This window comes from Scyliorhinus torazame, chromosome 17 (assembly GCF_047496885.1).
Source record: "Scyliorhinus torazame isolate Kashiwa2021f chromosome 17, sScyTor2.1, whole genome shotgun sequence".
In the NCBI taxonomy this organism is placed as follows: Eukaryota; Metazoa; Chordata; class Chondrichthyes; order Carcharhiniformes; family Scyliorhinidae; genus Scyliorhinus; species Scyliorhinus torazame.
The window spans coordinates 159,507,195-159,531,217 of record NC_092723.1 but is presented as its reverse complement, the minus strand read 5'-3'; the positions used below and the strand labels follow the sequence as shown (position 1 = coordinate 159,531,217).

General features: G+C 47.5%; 1 protein-coding gene across 2 annotated transcripts in view; it reads right to left on the bottom strand.

Moving 5' to 3' along the window:
• The window catches only part of anks4b (ankyrin repeat and sterile alpha motif domain containing 4B), a 29,272-nt gene extending 6,077 nt beyond the window's left edge, over positions 1 to 23,195 (bottom strand). The window contains exons 1-2 of one of the 2 annotated variants that reach the window (XM_072481464.1): positions 22,908 to 23,195; positions 2,660 to 3,790 (exon numbers count right to left, since the gene is read on the bottom strand). In XM_072481464.1, the coding sequence (XP_072337565.1) occupies positions 2,660 to 3,790; positions 22,908 to 23,071 (1,295 nt within the window). In that variant the 5' untranslated portion in view covers positions 23,072 to 23,195. Of the gene's footprint in view, positions 1 to 2,659; positions 3,791 to 19,244; positions 19,393 to 22,907 lie in introns of those variants that run through there. The other variant, XM_072481465.1, reaches the window with a different exon arrangement.
• Positions 23,196 to 24,023: the final 828 nt, after the last annotated feature.

Genomic DNA, 24,023 nt, shown 5'->3' with positions numbered 1-24,023 from the left:
CCCCCCCCCCCGGGCAGGTTTGAGCCCTGCTCGCAGCAAATTCATTAAATATGCGTAATTGCCCTCAAAAAGGTGGCGGGCAACTGCCTTTTTGAATTGCTGCAGTCAAACTGCCGACGATACACTCACAGGGCTGTAAAGGACAGATTTCCATGATTTTGACCCAGTGACAATGAAGAAATAGAGATCCAGTTCCAAGTCAGGATGGTGTGTGACTTGGAGGAGAACTTGCTGGTGTTCCCATGCATCTGCTGTCTTTGTTCTTCTGGGTGGTTGAGGTTGCAAGTTTGGAATGAGGTGTCGAAGGAGGCTTGACAAGTTGCCACATCATACCTTGTAAATGGTACACAATACTGGCACTGTGCACCAGTAGTGGAGGGAGTGAATGTTTAAGGTGGTAGATGGGGTACCAATCAAGTGGGCTGTATTGGATGCCATGGTGCTCCTTGAGTATTGTTGGAGCTGCACTTATCTAGGCAAGTGGGGATAATCTATCACAGTGCTGACTTGTGCTTTGTAGATTGTGGACAGACTTTGGAGAGTCAGGTGGTTAGTTGCTCTCTGAGGAATTCCTAGCCTTGATCCTGCCCTTGTCACCACAGTGTTTATATGGCTGGTCCAGTTCAGTTTCTGGTCAATGGTAATCTCCAGAATGTTGATGGTTTGGGATTTAATGATGGTAATGCCATTGAATGCCAAGAGGAGATGGTTGATTCTCTCTTGTTGGAGATGGTTATTACCTGGCAACTGTGATAAGTGACTTTCCCCTTATTAGCTCTAGCCTGAAAGTTCCAAGTTGTGCTGCCTATGGACACAGACTTGTTTCTGTTTTGGAAGAGTTGCAAATGGTACTGAACATTGTGAAATAATCAACAAACATCCCCATTTCTGACCTTAAGAAGGAGAGGGGGTCATTGATGAAGCAACTGGTTGGGCCTCTGACACTACCCTGAGGAACTCCTGTAGTGATGCTGCGGGGCTGGGTTGATTGGCCTCCAACAACCACAACCATCTTCCTTTGTTCTAGGTATGACTCCAACCAGTGAAGAGTTTTCTCCTGTTCCCATTAACCTGAATATTGCTAAGGCTCCTTGATGTCATGCTTGGTCAAATGCTGCCTGGTATTCTATTCAAGGCCAGTCACTCTTACCTCCCATGAGTGAGTATTCAGCTGTTATAACTTGGTTCTGATATGGTTCTCTCAGGCTTGGGTGCATTCTATACCTTGAGGCTGTGATTATGGCTTGATACCCTACCTGAGATACGTTGTCCTCTTTCATAGGACCTATCTCCTATGTCTTACCTTCCTTCCCCTATTTTAGTTTGTGTCCTTTTCTCCCTCTGTTTGGTTTGACTCTAGGCTGTTTTGATTTTTTTCATGGACTGTTATGGCAATTTTGATCAGGTTTCTCTTCGCTGTCTTTGTTTCCAAGCAGAGTCAAAGAGGGAGAATGCTTTGGACATAAATATTAGGGGTGTAAAGAAAAAGTTGCATGACTTTCATCATCTGTACTGCACTGGAATGAAAATTTCAATTTATAAAAATTAATTTACAGGACGTGGGTATTGCTAGCTAGGCCAGCATTTATTGAACACCCCTAGTTGCGCCGGGGAAGGTGGTGGTGAGCTGCCCTTTTTGAATTGCTGCAGTCCTTGTGGTCAAGTCCTGCAGTGGGACTTGAGCCTACACCTTTCTGTCTCCGCGATGAGAGGGCTACCAAATGAACTACCTTGCAGTAGTACTAAAATCACATAAAGTCCTTTAATTGTAGATACCCCAAACTGAAGAAGGATGTAATGAATATTTGTTTTAATCCCATCCTTAAAGTTACAAAGCCAAGGGCAGCAGGGTGGCGCAGTGGCTAGCACTCTGCCTCATGACGCTGAGGACCCGGGTTCGATCCCAGCCCTGGGTCACTGTCCGGGTGGAGTTTGCACATTCTCCCCGTGTCTGCGTGGGTTTCACCCCCACAACCCAAAGATGCGCAGGGTCGGTGGATTGGCCACGCTAAATTGTCTCTTGAATTGGAAAAAAAAGAATTGGGTACTCTAAATTTATTTTTAAATAAGTTACAAAGCCAATGCACAGCGTGTCCGGGAGAAACCCTTAACCCATCGCATTGCCTGCTCCAAAATACAATTCAATTTCAAATCCACAAGGGAGACATACAAGATCCAAGCTGACAAGAATCATAGAATTTAGAGTGCAGAAGGAGGCCACTTAGCCCAATGAGTCTGCACTGGCCCACGCCTCCACCCTATCCCCACAACCTAGTAATCCCACCCAACCTTTTGGGCACTAAGGGGCAATTTAACGTGGCCAATCCACCTCTCCTGCACAGCTTTGGACTGTGAGGAAATTGAAGCATGCGGAGGAAACCTACGCAGACATGGGGAGAAAGTGCAAACTCCACACACACAGTTACCCAAGGCTGGAATTGAATCCAGGTCCACGGAGCTGTGAGGCAACAGTGCTAACTACTGTGTCATTATACATTGCACCTCATCATGGGCTTGATCTGACGCTTGATCTTAGCCAAAAGGCCGAGAAGCGATTGGATGTAATGAATAATTGGTATTTATTACCTAATGGAGAAGACAAAATGTCTCTAGCTGGATAGCAAACATCACTATATGCTTTTAACACTGTGATACTTACAATACAGTATCCACTAGTTTGTTTGGCGTTTCCAAGATAAAGTTTCTTCTTTCTACTGCAGAACTAATCTTTTTCCGTGGTCCAAGTGGCAGATGGATACCTTTCAAATCTCCTTCAGTACACAGCATGAGGGAATCCAGGTCTATCTGCTCTCTTGCCAGGATAGGGATGAACTCTGTCATGTTCTGAGATGCCAAGAAAGTTTCAAGTGGTGTTGTCTCAGGCTCGTCATCATCTAGACCGATATCATCCTCATTCCAGGGCAAATCATCTTCCTGTTCTTCGTTGAATTCACCAAAGGTTTCAGGCTCAGTACAACTTTCCTTAGGCTTCAATACTTCACTGCGCAATTTGGAACCAACATCTTCCAGCTCATTACTGCTGAACATTTCCTCTTCCACATTCAAACCCAAGACAAAATTTCTTCTGAAGAGCATATTCCCCAAACCAGGTCGATTGAAGAGGGACTCCTGACCGAACATATTATCATCTTCAGAGCATTTCAAATCAGCAGAGGCGGCATTCCCCTCATCTCTTTCATTAAACACACTAAATACATTGCCCCGAACCCCACTGCTCCCTTCTTGACTTACAAAGATGACATCCTTTCCCAGTTGCTGCTCCATGTTGCTTTTGCTGTTATCCTTCTTCCCAAGTCTCTTCTGCAGGGATCCTTTCACGATGGAAGAAATGCTCCCTTTGTGTTGTGATCCACCTATTTTGAAGAGGTCACTGATACTAGATATGGTCCCACTCTGTACTGGGGCAGCACCATTGCTTTGGCCTTCCATCTCCCGGTTATATTTCTTGTTCATACGATTTTGGTGCTTTTTCTTGCGTCTTTCGCAGTCTTTGATCTGTTTCTCGCTGTCCTTTATTGCCTTCTCCTTTAGCCTGGCGACCTGCTTTGGATTCAGGGTAGTTTGCTTGGTGGCAGCTGTGTCCAGAAAGCGGACACATTCCATTCTATCCTTACCAGCTGCAGCATCCATGGCGGAATGGAAATCATTGTCCAAAGCCCAAATGTTTGCACCAAAGTTGACCAAAAAAGTGACAATGTGAAGATGGCCATTGATTGAAGCATGGTGCAAAGGGGTATTGCCCCAGATGTCACATATATTAGGGTCACCTCTGAAAGACAAACCATAAAGAGTTGATTTAGTACAGGGTTTTGCAATGTGTAGCAAGTCTTTTGTTTCAGCCTCTCAAACCCTACCCATCTTTTCCTGGAGCTGGTGACACATTTTGGGCTCTGGCCTCTGATGCTTACCCAAGTGGACATTCTTGCTACTTTCACCTGCTGGCCAACTCTTGGCAGCACGGTGAATACCCAAATGAATACCCGATTCATTTTCCAATTAAGGGGCAATTTAGTGTGGCCAATTCACCTATTCTGCACATCTTTGGGTTGTGGGGGTGAAACCCACGCAAACACGGGGAGAATGTGCAAACTCCACACGGACAGTGACCCAGAGCTGGGATCGAACCTGGGACCTCGGCGCCGTGAGGCAGCAGCACTAACCCACTGCGCCACCGTGCTGCCCCATTACCACCTTTTTAATCTACTCAAACATTCTAAACTACACCAATTGTGCATTGCAAAGCGGGCAGGCTAAAATAGGTAAGCTTAATGTTGAGATTCGCAAAACTTTTTTTAAAAATTCCAATTTGAAAGCAATTTACCGTGGCCAATCCAGCTACACTGCACATCTTTGCGTTGTCGGGATGAGCCCCATGCAGACACGGGGAGAATGTGCAAACTCCACGAGGACAGTGATCCGGGGCTGGGATCGAACCCGGGTCCTCGGTGCCGTGAGGGAGCAGTGCTAACCACTGCGCCACCATGCCGTCTTCCATATTCAACATTTTTAATAACTTGTGGGACAGACTATGTCCAATAATTAAAGCTTTTGGCAAACGTTGTGGGTTCAAATCCTACTCCAGACACCCGAGTACTTAAATCCACGCTGATTTTTCATTGCAGTGCTGAAATGGGCATTACGGTAGCACAGTGGTTAGCACTGTTGCTTCACCTTGCCAGTATCCCAGGTTCGATTCCCTGCTGGGGTCACTGTCTGTGCGGCGTCTGCACGTTCTCCCCGTGTCTGCGTGAGTTCCCTCCGGGTGCTCCGGTTTCCTCTCACAAGTCCCGAAAGACGTGCTTGTTAGAGGAATTGGACATTCTGAATTCTCCCTCTGTGTACCCGAACAGGCGGCGGAATGTGGCAACTGGGGTCTTTTCACAGTAACCTCATTGCAGTGGTAATGTAAGCCTACTTGTGACAATAAAAATTATTTTAAAAAAGAGTACTGCACTGTCAGGGTGCCAGTCCTACCGACGAGATGTTAAATCAAAGCCCTGTCTGTTTTCTGGGTGGGTGTAAATGATTCAAAGAATCATTCTTCCCACTGTCCTGGTCAATATTTACCCCTCAACCAATATCAGTGAAACAGATTATCTGGTCATGATCATGTAACTCTTTGTGAGAGCTTGGCTGCTGCGATCTGTACATTACAGCAGTGACTACACTTCATAAATTACTTCATTGACTAAAGTGTTTCTGGATGCCTGAGGTTATGCTTGACAGCGCTATATAAATACAAATATTTTGTTTCTTCTTTCTCCCTGGGTGTGACTGGAGCGGTTGCGCACTTTGAACCCCAGTAAGATTTCCATGCATTGACAGTAACAGGCAATAAATAACCTGTATCTGTTTACAGTTACTGCCACCCAGACAACACTGAACCATGACTTTAAGAGCAGGGGTTGGGGCACCGATTCAGGTTGATGAGAGACACACCCTTGAAATATTAAGACAGGATTTCTTTCTACAACTGACCTACTGCTTAATTCAGACAGCACGGTGGCGCAGTGGGTTAGCCCTGCTGCCTCAGGGCGCCGAGGTCCCAGGTTCGATCCCGGCTCTGGGTCACTGTCCATGTGGAGTTTGCACATTCTCCCCGTGTTTGCGTGGGTTTCGCCCCCACAACCCAAAGATGTGCTGGGTAGATGGATTGGCCTCGATAAATTGCCCCTTAATTGGAAAAAATAAATTGGGCACTCTAAAAAAAAATTTTTTTAAATCTAAAATATCTGTTTTATATTAATTCAGATGATCTTTTATTTTTATGTCTGTTTATTTACTCCAAATGGCTACAAACGTACTTCTGTTATAACCTACCAGATTATCATTGGCTGAGGACTAATGGCAATCCCACAATCCTTAGTGAGTATGAGCTCCCCCAATGAGGAGGGCGGAGAAATCATTAGCAGAGTCACCTGCATAAGTAGAGCTGGTCAGTGTGGAACAAGCTAGAGGAGAGAGGAGTGGTGGAGTACTGCTGCTGTTGTATACATGTAATTGTAAATAAAGTTAATTCTTTTCGATTCTACAAACTCGTGCTGAATTCTTCGTGGCCCACACAAAAACTTCCCAAGTGATAAAGACAACATTAGGAAGCAAACATAAAAAATGCAAACATTTAAAAATAACAATGATTGAGCTGCTCCGGGTAAAATTAAATAATGAAAAGCTTGTAATTATATTGAGACTTTCACAACCTCCAGATGTCCCAAACACTTTCCAGCTAATGAAAATGTTTTCTGAAGTATCACAAGTTTATTATTATTGTCACAAGTAGGCTTACATTAACACTGCAATGAAGTTACTGTGAAAAGCCCCTAGTCGCCACACTATGGCACCTATTCGGGTACACAGAGGGACAATTCAGAATGTCCAAATTACCTAACAGCACGTCTTTTGGGACTGTGGTCACTGTGGTAACATCAAGCACTGTGGAAACTTGTCAGACAATGTTTGCACAGTGTAGCCATCTGGGATGGCCACTTCCCGATTACAAAATGGACACTTTGCAAAGATTGTAGGGAAAATGGACAATACTGAGAAAACAAGCAGGTTCAGGGTTTGTCTGCATATTGGAGCCGCAGCTCCCAGACAAGACCAAAACTGCAATCCATTAGCATACTAATGGCCCATCTCCGGGAACAAAAGAGTAACATTTGAGTAACCGATACTAAGGCAGACACCCCGGCGCCAGAGGAGACCCGAACAAAGCAGGCCAACGGCCACCTAGGACACGCCCAGCCATCAGGGCACCCACTCCTTTATTGGAGGAAATCAATAGGAACGATCGAGAAACGGCCCAATTAATTGGGGCCAAGTTCAAGGCCTGCCCAAAAGCGCGTGAAGCCCCTTTGGGTATAAGAAGGAACCGCCAAGAGAGAATCGTTCTCTTGGCTCTGGCCCTCACCGAGGAGAGACCTACCCAAAAGCTGCACCAGAACAAGTAAGTCCAAGGTCAACGCACGCTACCAGACAGACGGCCTTAGCTGTTCCCCTTCACCACTTTGACCCCAGCAGCCTCAGAACCGAACAACGGCCATTGTTCCTCTGACTGAGTGGGCGCCCGAAGCTAAGTATAGGCTTTAGCAGTAGTGATAGTTTAGCAGTAGTGATAGTTTAGTCTGTAGTATTTGTGCATGAGCATATTTAACTATGTGTGTAAATAAATAAGCATTTGACTTTGAACTTCCTAACTGGTGTATCGAGTCTTTGATCAGTATTCGGTTTGAACCTTGTGGCGGTGTCGAAAGATACCTGGCGACTCTAGAGCAAAACTTAATTAGAATTCAGGAAGGCGACCATATTGGCCGCCATATTCAGAGCCAAATAAAGAGAACACAATTAGCAACATTTACTGGCAACTCTGCCGGGACTCGAACCAGATGTGGCCGAGTCATTCCGAGTTAACCCAAATTTGATTTGGAATCCACAAGTGTGAGAACGATACTGATCAAACCTCCAAGATTCGGAAGTGTGTTAATACATGCGTACGAACAGGGATATAAGGTAAACCTGAGAGATTTTGTTGCATAAAACTGTCGGGAGTTTTGTAGGCCGGAAAATAGCGTAAGCCGTACCCGTGTTTACATCACCACATTATCACCCCCTGTTCCAAATTCAGTAGAGAACCCAGAGAGAGAAAATGGCAATGAAGGCAATGGAACGCCTTATGAACCCCCAAGAATTCGAGGTCGCAGCGACCAGTAGAGTAGGACAGTGTCCCGTATGGGAAGAGGAAATCAGAAAGTACCTCAAAGAGAAAGGATGGCCCCTTTGGAGTAAATTCTGCGCGAATGACGAAACAGGTCCCGGGAGTATAGGACATACTTGGTGGGAGAACCTGTCAGAGATCCACAAGAAGAGCTTAGGGAAAGCTCGCAAGCCGATGGCAATCGTGTCCTGCTTAGCACAATTGCGAGGCACAGAGGAGGTCGTTACGACGCTCCGTAGAGAGATTGAGGAGAGAGGCAGAAATAATGAGGGAGATGTGAGCGAGTTTGAAAAGGAGAATAAGGATTTAAGAGAACAGTTAGCAGCGAAGTACAGAGAGGTGGATGATGCCAAGTGGGCACACCAGTCTTGTCTCGCCCATTTGAGTAGTTTTTAGACCCAGTATGATAAGGCCTACCAGGACACACAACACGCGGTCTTGGTAAGACAAGAAACCGAGCAACAGGTAGAGCAATTGCAGAAACAGTGCAATGATTTAAAAGCAGCCCTATGAGCGCTCCACACTTCCACGACGGAACAAAGGCAGAGCTCCATAGATCATGCAAAGTGCCGGAAGCAAATTGCAGAATTGCAATCTCTACTGTCTGTCCAGAATGGGTTTCAAAGTACGTTTGGACCCCAGTTAGACCAGGAAAACGGCCCCGATTGGCAGGAGTTAAATGAAACTGCCCACAGATATGTACATGGGACATGTACGCAAGAAAAGCCACAAAAGAGAAAAGCACCCCCACTGAAGACTGAACAGGCAGAACACACCCCCATGAACCCTGTAACCACACATCGCAGGACCGCAGCAGAAGGAAACACAGATTTCCTATATACAACCCCGTTAACCGTGACCCAATTACGGGACGCGTGTGGAAAAATTACACCATTCCTTCCCACATTAGACCCCCACCAGTTTTTTTGCTAGAGTTAAACAGCAGGCTACCATGTACGGCCTGGACGAAAAGGGGCAAGTGAAGCTCACAGTTTTAAGCCTCGACCCTTCAGTCGTGGCAGCCCTTCCCGACCCACAGAATGTAAGAGGAGGCACACTCCAAGAGATGCACACAGCGATCCTAGATGCGATCGGCTATAACAGAGGAGACCCCGTAGAATGCCTAAACAAGTATAGGCAAAAGAGAACAGAGCACCCCACAGTGTTTGCTGGATGCTTGTGGATACATTTCACAGCAGTTTTCAGAGAGTTAGCCCGTGCCCATTCGTCCGCGAATAATATGGCCAAATGGACTCGAATCCTACTCTCATGCGACAGAGGCAGGACAGAGAGCTTGCGCAAATTACGACCCCTCAGACGAGGCCCACAACGAGAAATGGGTTTTGAAAAGATTGTCCCGCACTTTTGGAACAATCCGTCCAAGGCAAAACCGCATTTGCAAAACCCGAGGAAGAGCAGGCAAACATGAATCCAGTTCAAGCGCACCAGAACCCCGCATGGGTAAATGAGGGCAGGAACAGCCCACCACAGCCTAAATTCCAGGAATGTTACAACTGTGGACAATTAGGACACTTTGCACGAGAGTGCAATGTGCCCCAAAAGCAGCAGAGAAACCAACAGACAGGCACCCTAAATAAGAATAGGGCAAAGCCAATCCGTAGCGTTAGCGCCCGTTCAGAGAACACAGACATGAACGGCACCGACTGACGGTGTTCGGGCTCCCCAACTCGGGTCTGCGACACCCTTTGGGACAAGTCCGGTAGACCGGTCGTAGCAGGCAAAGTCTGGGGACACCCGGTAGAATTTCTTTGGGACACAGGAGGCTCCCGAACCACACTAAATTCCTCCACGATGTTTCAGCGAGACACATGGCCCACAACAGACACCATCACACTCAGCGGCTTTACAGGTCATTTACAACAAGGACACATCACAGCCCCTGTAGCGATACAAATAGGGAACATTACGGCTAAACACCCCGTAGGTTTGGTCGATCTATCCCAGACAGCTGAACACATCCTAGGAATCGATTTCATGAGCTCCCACAACCTCTCTTTTGATCCGGTTAATAAATGTGTATGGAGAATGGCAAAGGCAGCACGAGCCCCCGCCACGCTCACAGTTGGAGACTACGAAAACAGAATTAGCGCAGTAGGAGACTTCTGGTTCGACCCTCGAGCCATTAGTCAGAACAAACAGGTGAGGGAAGTCCTGCAGCAACACAAAGCAGCATTTGCACAGCACAAGCATGACTGTGGCAAGATCGCTGGCTTGGTGAACATTACAGGTCCGACCCCAGACCCCAAAAGCAGTATGGTTTTCCCCAAGAAGCAGAGGGAGAAATCTCCAAAGTAATAGAGAGTCTGCTTGATCAAGGCGTACTCCGATCAGTAGCCTCCACGAATAACGCACCAATTTGGCCCGTCAGGAAACCCGATGGATCATGGCGACTGACCATTGATTACCGGGAACTAAACAAAGTAACCCCAGTAGCAGCCCCCACCGTAGCCACGAGTCCCGAGACCATGCTCAAACAGGGACTTCAGTCAAAAAAAATTTGGTTTTGGACATTAGCAACGGCTTTTGGTCTATTCCATTGGATAAAGCGTGCCAATGTAAATTTACCTTTACATTCCAGGGACAACAATACACGTGGACGTGCCTTCCACAAGGCTTCCACAACTCCCCCTCCATTTTCCACCGACAGCTGGCAAATGGACTAGCAAAGTTTTCCCGACCCGATTGTCTGGTCCAATATGTAGATGATCTGCTACTACAGACAGACACAAAGGGAGAGCACATTTCGCTTCTCGCCAAACTCCTAGGATGCCTAAAACAGATTGGATGTAAAGTCAACCCCAAAAAGGCCCAGATTTTGCAGGAAAAAGTGATTTACTTGGGTACAGTAATCACTCATGGTAAACGCGAGATCGAGCAAAAGAGAATTGACTCGATCGTCAAATTGCCCCTTCCCCATAATGTCTCAGCCCTCCGGTCATTTCTAGGACTGGCTGGCTACTGCCGAAACCATATCGACGGTTTTGCCATAAAAGCAGCGCCCCTATCCGACCTTCTCAAGAAGCAGGCACCTTGGGAATGGCTTCCACAGCACACGGATGCCGTGGATGCTTTAAAGAGAGCCCTCAGCACAGCCCCCGCACTACAGGTCCCAGATCCACTTTCCCCGTACGCAATCGAAGTAGCAAGCACTGACCAAACCCTTTTGGACGTGCTCCTCCAGGAACGCCATGACCAATTACGCCCGTGGCATACGCCTCACGCGTGTTAGATCCTGTCGAGCAAGGATTTTCTGCCTGCGAAAGGCACCTGCTCGCAGTTTTGTGGGCAGTACAGTACTTCGCCTACATTACAGGACTCAACCCCATCACCGTTCTCACTGAGCACACCCCAACACAGCTATTATTAGACGGTCGACTTAAAGATGGCACAGTCAGCCAAACCCGTGCAGCCCGTTAGACCCTTCTTTTACAGGGACGGGACATTACAGTTAAAAGAACCAAGACCCACACTTTCCTAGTCGGCAATTTGCAATATGCAGGTACCCCACATGAGTGCGAGATCATCACCACAAACCATAATTCAGGCCCATTTATACCTAAGTCAGCTCCCAGGAAAGCAGGTAATACACCCCAGAGACCCCAGCCCACAGACATGTGCGCACCCCTGAAAATTTATGTGGATGGTTCCTCCACAGTTTTGAATGGAACGGGAATCACCGGTTGCGGCATTTATGTAGAGGACGCGCAGGGACGCGCCCTTGAAGAGATTTCATTAAAGTTGCCAGGACATCTAGGCTCGCAGGCAGCAGAACTGGCAGCCATAACGTACATTGTAGATTGCCCTGACTCATTCCCGACCCCAGCGGACATATATTCGGACAGTTTATATGTCTGTAATAGTTTAACGGAATTCCTACCCCTGTGGGAAACTAGGGGATTCATTTCCGCAGATGGAAAGCCCCTACCCTCAGCCCCATTACTCCGACATATCCAGGTTCCAGACATGGTTACTTTTGGAACCCCCCCCCCCCCCCCCCCCCCCCCCCCCGAGAGCACCCCAGTACACGCGGCCTCAGGATCTAGTGAAGGCCCAGAAGGAAGATGAACTCAGGAAAGTTTTGAAAGGAACCTTCCCAGCCCCGTATGACATGTTTAAGAACACAATCACCACACATGACGGTGTGATTTTGAAAGAAGGCATTTATGTAGTTCCCAGCCAGGACAGGAACCAGATTATTTGTCAGTTCCATGACAATCATGGACACCAAGGCATTGAACCCGCCCTAGTCCACCTCAGACCTCTCTGCTGGTGGCCTGATTTAAAAGCCGATGTTACCCACTACATAGAGAATTGCTTGATCTGTGCCCAGAACAATCCGGACAGATATGCAAGAACGGCTCAGCTTAGTCACACCCGTCCCGTTAATGGCCCCTGGACGAATTTGCAGATAGATTATATAGGACCCCTACCCACCTGCAGAAATGGTTTTTAGTATGTGTTGATGGTCATCGACACCTTCACAAAATGGGTGGAAGCTATCCCATCCAGAACGAAAACAGCCAAAACGACAGCTAAAATCCTTACACAGCACATCTTTACAAGATGGGGCCTCCCACGCAGTGTGGAGTCCGATCAAGGCTCCCATTTTACAGGACGAGTAATGAAGAACGTCCTCACAATTTTTGGAATAAGGCAGAAGTTTCACATAGCCTACCACCCCCAGTCAAGCGGCATTGTAGAGAGGATGAACAGAACTCTCAGGAAAATGGTACAACAGAATAACAGTACCTGGGATTCAGTTCTCCCATTTGCACTGATGTTCTTACGAAACACGGTCTCCACGTCCACAGGATACACCCCCCACCCCTCATGACCGGATGCCCCATGAAAGGGACAGAGTATTTATGGTGACTGGATTTGGCCAGCCCCGCAGTCACCGCCCTCACGCATGAAAATGCTGTACAGCAGCTTATTGAGAACATAAAGGCAGCCCAGCTCACAGCAGCTGTGAGACTTGGGACCAGGAGGAAACAAAGCAAAGCTTGTTCTGATAAAAAAAAGGTACACGCCACCAAGTTTCCAGTAGGGCAGCAAGTAATGCAATCCCTATACAACCCCAGTTCATTCCTTTAGCCCAAATTTTCCGGACCGTACTCCATTTCAGACAAAGTGAGCCCCTCGGTATACAAGATCACATATCCCACTGGCAACTCTGCGTGGTTTCACATAAACCAGCTTAAGGCTTATGGCTCGCAGAACAACCATGCATACCACATCTCGCTCGCAGCAGCAGACAAGCACATCCCGCCCACAGATGACTTATTCCTACCCTCCCCCAGCCAGTCCAGCCCGTCCACAGACACAACTTCAACTCCACCCCCACAGGCACGGCTCCGCCTCTCCCTTCTTTCAACCAGCAGCGACAGTGATAGCGATAGCAATGATGACAGCCACAGCACACCACGTTATGATTACACCCCTGCACCAGGTCCCACTCCCAGCGAATCCAAGCATGATTCCAGTGACCCCTTCGAAATCACGTGCATCAAAGCCCCTGACGCAGACCCACCGCCCGACGATTACGGATTACAACCTAGTAGCTCCAACCTCGACACGCGATTCTGGAACTGAGACAATTTGTTCAGGCTCATCTGGAATGATGAGATGGACCCCAATTCGCCCCAAACAGCTTTAGCCAAACTACTCCAGTCAAGAGTATGGCAGCCGGGAGAAGATGATGACATAGAGTCTGACTCCCACCAAACAAATCCCTTTGCGACCCTGTTCGCTACTGAGCAATGAGGTGTCCACATGATGGCAAAAAGGAACTGATGGAGAGATACGGTGTCCTTTCTGATGGAACCTGCACCATGTTTGTTGTATGTTTGTTCGTTTAATATACATGTTAAATGTTGTTTGTGAATTTAAAGTTTCCATGGCCCCACGCCACGTCTTGATGCAGGCAGAACTACCCTTTTGACGGCCAATGGCTGACATTAACGGCAGACACCAATCATAGCTACTCTTCTGATTCGATCACAAGAGGCAGCCCCCCACGACGACCACATTCTTACCCATTCTTGCCGGTCGCTCAGGCAGTGGAGAAACGGCACTGGTCCCCGCCCTGCCTGAGGACCCCCCTCTGGTCAGCTACGCTCGGGTCGAGCACAAACGGCACTGATCACCGTCCTACCCGGGGATTCCACCCATTTCTTACCCGCTGCAGCCCATACGCACCCCATTTTGGCACTTTCAGTTCAAAATTCTTTTGTTTGTTTCTGGCGACCCTTAGGTTGCCTCCGTATGCTATTTACATCCTCAAACACTCGGATGGTAGATCACACAGGCTGCAAGATGGCTCGCACTGTGTCAGTATTTTTCTCGGATGTCTTGTCCAAAGATTTGTTTTTTTTTTTAAATGAGGGAGTCATAGATGGTGACCAATTATAATGGGTAATTGGCAACAAAGGGCAGACAGACAGACATACGAGGTCTTAAGCAAGATAATAACAGATATTATGCTTGTGTCCACAGAACTCCGGAACCTCAGGAACCCCAGAGGAAGAGAAAGAAGAAGACCAACAAAAGGAAAGGTGAAGACAACCTTCATGTTTTTCACCTGGATCTTAGCGGGATCCCTTCAGTTGCGTGCGGACGCTACCCCCCTGACCCCTACCACACAGGCCGTGAATGATTCCCAGCCCTGCCATATACTGTACCCCGAGATAGTTAACCCCGAGATAGTTAACCCCGAGATAGTTACCACCGAGACAGTTACCAACACCCTGACCTGGTGTGACAAGTTTATCACCTGGTATTCACTATCTTACATAGTAGAATCACTCTTAGTACTGCCGATACTCTGCAGTGTCGTGCAGACACTTAGACTCAGAAAATGGCGAAGGAGAGCCTCCCGCTCTCGCACCCCGGTATACACGTTTAGGTCCCCTATTATCGGACTTCACCAAACCCCCCAACCCCTTGAGTGAATTAAAGGGCATCTGTTTTTTGCTGTGTGTGTTTTGTTCAATAAAGAAATGTAAACCTCTGTGCTTGACTGCCAAGCCAGAGAAACTTGTGTTGCTGCTATTTGTACAGTTTAAAGTGTTGTAGATTATTTTTGATTGTTTGAGATAGTTTACTGAGGAAAGTTAAAGGTTCCAGTTGTTTTATTTTGTAATGCATACCTGAATGTCATAGCGCCCCGTAGAGTTTATAATGATGTATGTGTGTAAAATGATTTTAGGTAAAAATTGCTAATCATAGGATAGGGCAGTGAAGTGCTTACGGGTGCCCCGCTTGGTCAGAGAATGAAGACGACGCGGTAATGTGAACCTTCACGCTTCGTGCTGAGGATCACAAGGAGGGGGTGTAGCCATCTGGGATGGCCACTTCCCGATTACAAAATGGACACTTTGCAAAGATTGCAGGGAAAATGGAACCTGAGAAAACAGGTTCAGGGTTTGTCTGCATATTGGAGCCGCAGCTCCCAGACAAGACCAAAACTGCAAACCCAATAGCATACTAATGGCCCATCTCTGGGAACATAGAACATAGAACATAGAACAATACAGCGCAGTACAGGCCCTTCGGCCCACGATGTTGCACCGAAACAAAAGCCATCTAACCTACACTATGCCATTATCATCCATATGTTTATCCAATAAACTTTTAAATGCCCTCAATGTTGGCGAGTTCACTACTGTAGCAGGTAGGGCATTCCACGGCCTCACTACTCTTTGCGTAAAGAACCTACCTCTGACCTCTGTCCTATATCTATTACCCCTCAGTTTAAAGTTATGTCCCCTCGTGCCCGCCATATCCATCCACGGGAGAAGGCTCTCACTGTCCACCCTATCCAACCCCCTGATCATTTTGTATGCCTCTATTAAGTCTCCTCTTAACCTTCTTCTCTCCAACGAAAACAACCTCAAGTCCATCAGCCTTTCCTCATAAGATTTTCCCTCCATACCAGGCAACATCCTGGTAAATCTCCTCTGCACCCGCTCCAAAGCCTCCACGTCCTTCCTATAATGCGGTGACCAGAACTGTACGCAATACTCCAAATGCGGCCGTACCAGAGTTCTGTACAGCTGCAACATGACCTCCCGACTCCGGAACTCAATCCCTCTACCAATAAAGGCCAACACTCCATAGGCCTTCTTCACAACCCTATCAACCTGGGTGGCAACTTTCAGGGATCTATGTACATGGACACCTAGATCCCTCTGCTCATCCACACTTTCAAGAACTTTACCATTAGCCAAATATTCCGCATTCCTGTTATTCCTTCCAAAGTGAATCACCTCACACTTCTCTACACTAAACTCCATTTGCCACCTCTCAGCCCAGCTCTGCAGCTTATCTATATCCTTCTGTAACCTGCTACATCCTTCCACACTATCGACAACACCACCGACTTTAGTATCGTCTGCAAATTTACTCACCCACCCTTCTGCGCCTTCCTCTAGGTCATTGATAAAAATGACAAACAGCAACGGCCCCAGAACAGATCCTTGTGGTACTCCACTTGTGACTGTACTCCATTCTGAACATTTCCCATCAACCACCACCCTCTGTCTTCTTTCAGCTCGCCAATTTCTGATCCACATCTCTAAACCACCCTCAATCCCCAGCCTCCGTATTTTTTGCAATAGCCTACCGTGGGGAACCTTATCAAACGCTTTGCTGAAATCCATATACACCACATCAACTGCTCTACCCTCGTCTACCTGTTCAGTCACCTTCTCAAAGAACTCAATAAGGTTTGTGAGGCATGACCTACCCTTCACAAAGCCATGCTGACTATCCCTGATCATATTATTCCTATCTAGATGATTATAAATCTTGTCTCTTATAATCCCCTCCAAGACTTTACCCACTACAGACGTGAGGCTCACCGGTCTATAGTTGCCGGGGTTGTCTCTGCTCCCCTTTTTGAACAAAGGGACCACATTTGCTGTCCTCCAGTCCTCTGGCACTATTCCTGTAGCCAATGATGACATAAAAATCAAAGCCAAAGGTCCAGCAATCTCTTCCCTGGCCTCCCATAGAATCCTAGGATAAATCCCATCAGGTCCCGGGGACTTATCTATTTTCAGCCTGTCCAGAATTGCCAACACCTCTTCCCTACGTACCTCAATGCCATCTATTCTATTAGCCTGGGGCTCAGCATTCTCCTCCACAACATTATCTTTTTCCTGAGTGAATACTGACGAAAAATATTCATTTAGTATCTCGCCTATCTCTTCAGACTCCACACACAATTTCCCATCCCTGTCCTTGACTGGTCCTACTCTTTCCCCAGTCATTCGCTTATTCCTGACATACCTATAGAAAGCTTTTGGGTTTTCCTTGATCCTTCCTGCCAAATACTTCTCATGTCCCCTCCTTGCTCGTCTTAGCTCTCTCTTTAGATCCTTCCTCGCTACCTTGTAACTATCCATCGCCCCAACCAAAACTTCACACTTCATCTTCACATAGGCCTCCTTCTTCCTGTTAACAAGAGATTCCACTTCCTTGGTAAACCACGGTTCCCTCGCTCGACGCCTTCCTCCCTGTCTGACCGGTACATACTTATCAAGAACACGCAGTAGCTGATCCTTGAACAAGCCCCACTTATCCAGTGTGCCCAACACTTGCAGCCTACTTCTCCACCTTATCCCCCCCAAGTCACGTCTAATGGCATCATAATTGCCCTTCCCCCAGCTATAACTCTTGCCCTGCGGTGTATACTTATCCCTTTCCATCATTAACGTAAACGTCACCGAATTGTGGTCACTGTCCCCAAAGTGCTCTCCTACCTCCAAATCCAACACCTGGCCTGGTTCATTACCCAAAACCAAATCCAACGTGGCCTCGCCTCTTGTTGGCCTGTCAACATATTGTTTCAGGAAACCCTCCTGCACACACTGTACAAAAAACGACCCATCTATTGTACTCGAACTATATCTTTTCCAGTCAATATTTGGAAAGTTAAAGTCTCCCATAATAACTACCCTGTTACTTTCGCTCATATCCAGAATCATCTTCGCCATCCTTTCCTCTACATCCCTAGAACTATTAGGAGGCCTATAAAAAACTCCCAACAGGGTGACCTCTCCTTTCCTGTTTCTAACTTCAGCCCATACTACCTCGGAAGAAGAGTCCCCATCTAGCATCCTCTCCGCCACCGTAATACTGCTCTTGACTAGCAGCGCCACACCTCCCCCTCTTTTGCCTCCTTCTCTGAGCTTACTAAAACACCTAAACCCCGGAACCTGCAACATCCATTCCTGTCCCTGCTCTATCCATGTCTCCGAAATGGCCACAACATCGAAGTCCCAGGTACCAACCCACGCTGCCAGTTCCCCTACCTTGTTTCGTATACTCCTGGCATTGAAGTAGACACACTTCAAACCACCTACCTGAACACTGGCCCCCTCCTGCGACGTCAAATCTGTGCTCCTGACCTCTATACTCTCATTCTCCCTTACCCTAAAACTACAATCCAGGTTCCCATGCCCCTGCTGCATTAGTTTAAACCCCCCCAAAGAGCACTAACAAATCTCCCCCCCAGGATATTTGTGCCCCTCAGGTTCAGATGTAGACCATCTTGTCTGTAGAGGTCCCACCTTCCCCAGAAAGAGCCCCAGTTATCCAAAAATCTGAATCCCTCCCGCCTGCACCATCCCTGTAGCCACGTGTTTAAATGCTCTCTCTCCCTATTCCTCATCTCACTATCACGTGGCACGGGCAACAACCCAGAGATAACAACTCTGTTTGTTCTAGTTCTGAGCTTCCATCCTAGCTCCCTGAAAGCCTGCCTGACATCCTTGTCCCCTTTCCTACCTATGTCGTTGGTGCCAATGTGGACCACGACTTGGGGCTGCTCCCCCTCCCCCCTAAGGACCCGGAAAACACGATCCGAGACATCACGTACCCTTGCACCTGGGAGGCAACATACCAAACGTGAGTCTCTCACGCTCCCACAAAATCTCCTATCTGTGCCCCTGACTATAGAGTCCCCAATTACTAATGCTCTGCTCCTCTCCCCCCTTCCCTTCTGAGCAACAGGGACAGACTCCGTGCCAGAGGCCCGTACCCCATGGCTTACCCCTGGTAAGTCCCCCCCCCCACAAGTATCCAAAGCGGTATACTTGTTTCTCAGGGGAACGACCGCAGGGGATCCCTGCACTGACTGTTTTTTCCCAGTCCTTCTTACAGTTACCCACCTATCTCCAATCTTTGGTGTAACTAATTCCCTGAAGCTGCTATCTATGACCCCTTCTGCCTCCCGAATGATCCGAAGTTCTTCCAACTCCAGCTCCAGTTCCCTAACTCGGTCTTGGAGGAGCTGGAGATGGCAGCACTTCCTGCAGGTAAAATCAGCAGGGACACTAACTGCATCCCTCACCTCAAACATCCTGCAGGAGGAACATTGCACTCCCTTCCCTGCCATTCCTCTAACTTTCTACCAAGATCTGGCTAACAACTAAATTAAATTTTTATAAAAAATAATAATAATATAATAAAATATGGTACTTACCTCAGACCAATGGGTTTTATTATTAGGTTAGAGGAGGAGGGCGGGTGGGAGACACTACACGTGTAGTGTCTCGGGTTTCCTCTCCACCAGAATTTATTGGTGAGGGTCTTCCCAGACATCCGCTGGTCGACTTCCTGTTCCCGCCTAAAAAACTAATTTAAAAAAAAAAGAATAATTCTCAGCTCCTGCTGAAATTGACTAACCAGCCAGCTGTTCTCACGCCGCCGAAATCGACTGGCCTGCCCCTGCAAAGACAAGTGCTTTTAAAGGTTGACTTACCTCCCAGCAACCTCCTTCCGCAATGCTCCCGCTGAAACTGACTCACCAGCTGTTCTCCCGCCGAAATCGACTGGCCTGCCCCTGCAAAGACAAGTGCTTTTAAAGGTTGACTTACCTCCCAGCAACCTCCTTCCGCAATGCTCCCGCTGAAACTGACTCACCAGCTGTTCTCCCGCCGAAATCGACTGGCCTGCCCCTGCAAAGACAAGTGCTTTTAAAGGTTGACTTACCTCCCAGCAACCTCCTTCCGCAATGCTCCCGCGGAACAAAAGAGTAACATTTGAGTAACCGATACTAAGGCAGACACCCCGGCGCCAGAGGAGACCCGAACAAAGCAGGCCAACGGCCACCTAGGACACGCCCAGCCATCAGGGCACCCACCCCTTTATTGGAGGAAATCAATAGGAACGATCGAGAAACGGCCCAATTAATTAGGGCCAAGTTCAAGGCCCGCCCAAAAGCGCATGAAGCCCCTTTGGGTATAAGAAGGAACCGCCAAGAGAGAATCGTTCTCTTGGCTCTGGCCCTCACCGAGGAGAGACCTACCCAACAGCTGCACCAGAACAAGTAAGCCCAAGGTCAACGCACGCTACCAGACAGACGGCCTTAGCTGTTCCCCTTCACCATTTTGACCCCAGCAGCCTCAGAACCAAACAACGGCCATTGTTCCTCTGACTATGTGGGCGCCCAAAGCTACGTATAGACTTTAGCAGTAGTGATAGTTTAGCAGTAGTGATAGTTTAGTCTGTAGTATTCGTGCATGAGCATATTTAACTATATGTGTAAATAAATAAGCATTTGACTTTGAACTAACTGGTGTATCGAGTCTTTGATCGGTATTCGGTTTGAACCTTGTGGCGGTATCGAGAGATACCTGGCGACTCTAGAGCAAAACGTAATTAGAATTAAGGAAGGCGACCATATTGACCGCTATATTCTGAGCCGAATAAAGAGAACACAATTAGCAACAACAGCAAGACCCCACAAACAGCAATGACATAATGACCAGATAGTATTTTTGTGATAAAAGCAAAATACTGTGGATGCAGGGATCTAAAATAAAAATAGAAAGTGTTGGGAAAACTCAGCAGGTCTGGCAGCATCTGTGGAGAGAGAGACAGAGTTAACCTTTCGAGTCCAACAGAAATTCTTTAGAATTCGTGAGGTAGGAATGTGATGGGTTTTACGCTGTTGAAAAAGGGTGGAGGGATGGGTGGAGCCAAACAGAAGGTCAGCTAGAGGGCAGAGGAGATTAAATGGCAAAGATGTCATGGAACCAAAGGCAAATGGAATGGTAATGTTATTATTAAAGAAACAAAGATTTGACCCAGAGTAGGCGTGAATAGCAGAATAAAGGCCAGCTCTGTCTGAAAGCAACAACATGAGGACTAGATACAATCTGAGACAGTTTTTGGAGAACAAATAAAAATGGAGGACGGATTTCATAGTCTAAAATTGTTGAACTCAATGCTGAGTCCAAAAGGCTGTAACGTGCCCAATCAGAATCATAGATTTATCATAGACTTTTATCATAGAATTTACAGTGCAGAAGGAGGCCATTTGGCCCATCGAGTCTGCACCGGCTCTTGGAAAGAGCACCCTACCCAAGGTCAACACCTCCACCCTATCCCCATAACCCAGTAACCCCACCCAACACTAAGGGCAATTTTGGACACTAAGGGCAATTTATCATGGCTAATCCACCTAACCTGCACATCTTTGGACTGTGGGAGGAAACCGGAGCACCCGGAGGAAACCCACGCACACACGGGGAGGATGTGCAGACTCCGCACAGACAGTGACCCAAGCCGGGAATCGAACCTGGGACCCTGGAGCTGTGAATCAATTGTGCTATCCACAATGCTACCGTGCTGCCCTCCAGTTGTTCCTCCAGCTTGCATTGGGCCTCACTGGAACAATGTAGCAGGCCGAGGACAGAAATGTGAGCATGAGAGAAAGGTGAAATACCAAACAAGAAGTTCAGGGTCATGCTTGCGGATTGTGTGAAGGTGTTCTGCAAAGCGATCACCAAGTCTACGTTTAGTCTCCGCAGAGTATAGGAGACTGCATTGTGAGCAGTGAATGCTAAATTGAAAGAAGTGCGAGTAAATGACTGCTTCGCCTGGAAGGTGTGTTTGGGGCTGAGGATGAAGGAGGTAAATGGGTAGGTATTTCACCTTCTGCGATTGCATGGGAAGGTGCCATGAGAAGGAGATATGGGAAATGGGTGTGACACAGTTGAGAGCCCTATGGGAGGTGACGAAGAATCCTTGTCTGAGAACAAGGAAGACATGTGGGAAGCTCAATAATGGAAGGTGATGCTCCGCTCATTCACCAGCAATCGCCTCAAAACCTCTGGTCGGAGCGATTGACCAAGGCACTAGCTCTTCCCGGTTCCTAGTTTTTAATCTGCATACAGCTGAAATCGTTGTTCAGCACCAAGTAGACATTTTACAGAAACTACCACAAGCAGGATGGGCAGAAGAGGGTCCCAAGGAGATTTTGCATTCTGTTTTTGAGTGTATTGAGAAGGCATGTGATAAACTGAAGCAACTGAAGATAGATCTATTAAAGCATTTGGGATAAATATTGTGCAGAGCACCCGGGAGAACTCCCCTGCTCTTTTCCAAATAGTGCTGTGGGATCTTTTACATTCATTTGGGAGGGCACATGGGGCCTCTGTTTCATCTGAAAGGCGGTACCTCAGGCAGTGCAGCACTTCCTCAGTACTGTTCAGTCGGGATTATGTGCTCAAGTTTAAGGAGCATATTTGAACCTTCTGTACTCAAGAGGGGGTGGTGGTTCAGCTCAGTTTGCTGGACAGCGGCACATTGGTTAGCACTGCCGCCTCACAGCGCCATGGACCATGGTTTAATTCCGGCCTTGGATGACTGTGTTGGATTTGCACTTGCTCCCTGTGCGTGCATGGGTTTCCTCCCACAGTCCAAAGAAGTGCAGGTTAGGTGGATTGGGCATGATAGAAATTGCCCCTTAATGTTCAGGGATGTGTAGGTTAGGTGGGGTTACAGAGGTAGGGAGTGGGCCTTAGTAGGGTGCTCTTTCAGAGGGAAGGTGCAGACTCGATGGGCCGAATGGCTGCCTTCTGCACTTTAGGGATTCTAATGACAGCTGGTTCAGAGCGAGGCCAACAGGGTGGATTCATTCCCATACTGGTTGAGGTCATTCATGAAGGCCCCCATCCTCTCACCCCTGAGGTGTGGTGATCCTCAGGTTAAATCACCATTAGTCAGCTCTCCCCCTCAAAGGGGAAATCGCCTTTACTCAAGCGACGGGAGGGTTTCCCTCTGAAACAGTTGTCATGTCAGAACTCATCCATCACTTGACAAGCAACAAAAACATGAAGAGCCAGGCTGTGACACTCACCCTCTGCTACAAATGAGCTGAAGGGCCTCCAGATGCCCGTGATACGCCGCCCAAAGGGTCGGGGTCATCCCGTCCTCATCCGGATTGTTGAGATCCCTCCTGGTGGCCTCCTTAAGGGGACCCAGGTAGCCATCCCTGGCTGCCTTGTGGTACCTGTCAGTCATGGCACAAATCCTCAAGCCTGCCACGCACACACCAGGAGTGAAGCAGCCAGTGAGTGAGAGAGAGAAGCCGGAGATGTAGCGGCACCGCCCAGGGTGGGATATTCAGGACAAAAGTCCACTCGCCAGAAACTGCAATTTAAGGTGGCCCAGTTAGCAAGGTAGCCCAGCTCAGGTATTATTTCCCGTCATTCCCCCTCTCGCGTTTCTTAACCACATCATTTGTTGTTTTTGGATAAAAGATGTATTTTGCAACAAGAAAAACCCAATTTAAAACGGAACTACAAAGAAGTGTGTGTATGCACATTTCAGCTGTCTGTTCATCTGGGGAACAAAATCTCTTATTTGTTGTTGCAATTTTTTTCCAATGCAACATTCTCTCTATTTTGCACCGATTATAACTCCAATATTTGTAACTGAATGCTCAGCAGATTTTTTTTGTCGTTCTAGTTTGCGTTATTCATTTTTTTTTCTCGAGAAGGCAGAACGACCTTAAAGAGCAATAACAATATAAACAGCCGACCTTTGAATTACAGGCTGCTGTCAAAACTGGAAATTCTTTTCCCATTCGATGTCCTTTGCATTGCAGGGAATTATTCCGCTTGGGGAGCATAATGAATTCGTATTAATAATTACATTCTTTTGTTGGGAGGGAGCTGTTTGCAGCCAGAGACAGCGATGCACTGGGGGATGGTCAGTTAAACATTGAAGAGGGATTCAGTCATTTAATAGGGAGTTCATATCAAACTAGACCAGCCACACTCGATGGCTGCACAATATTTCAGATGCTCCCAACTTGACACAGAAAGTATAATCACAAGATATTTATCTAACGCTTCTCACGTCCTTAATTGGGACCTCCCAAACCCTCATTTTTTTGGTCAACCAATTTTTAGGAGCACTTTTTGAAGGGCACCTATTAAAGTAGGGAACAGCCGTCAATTTGCGCATGGCA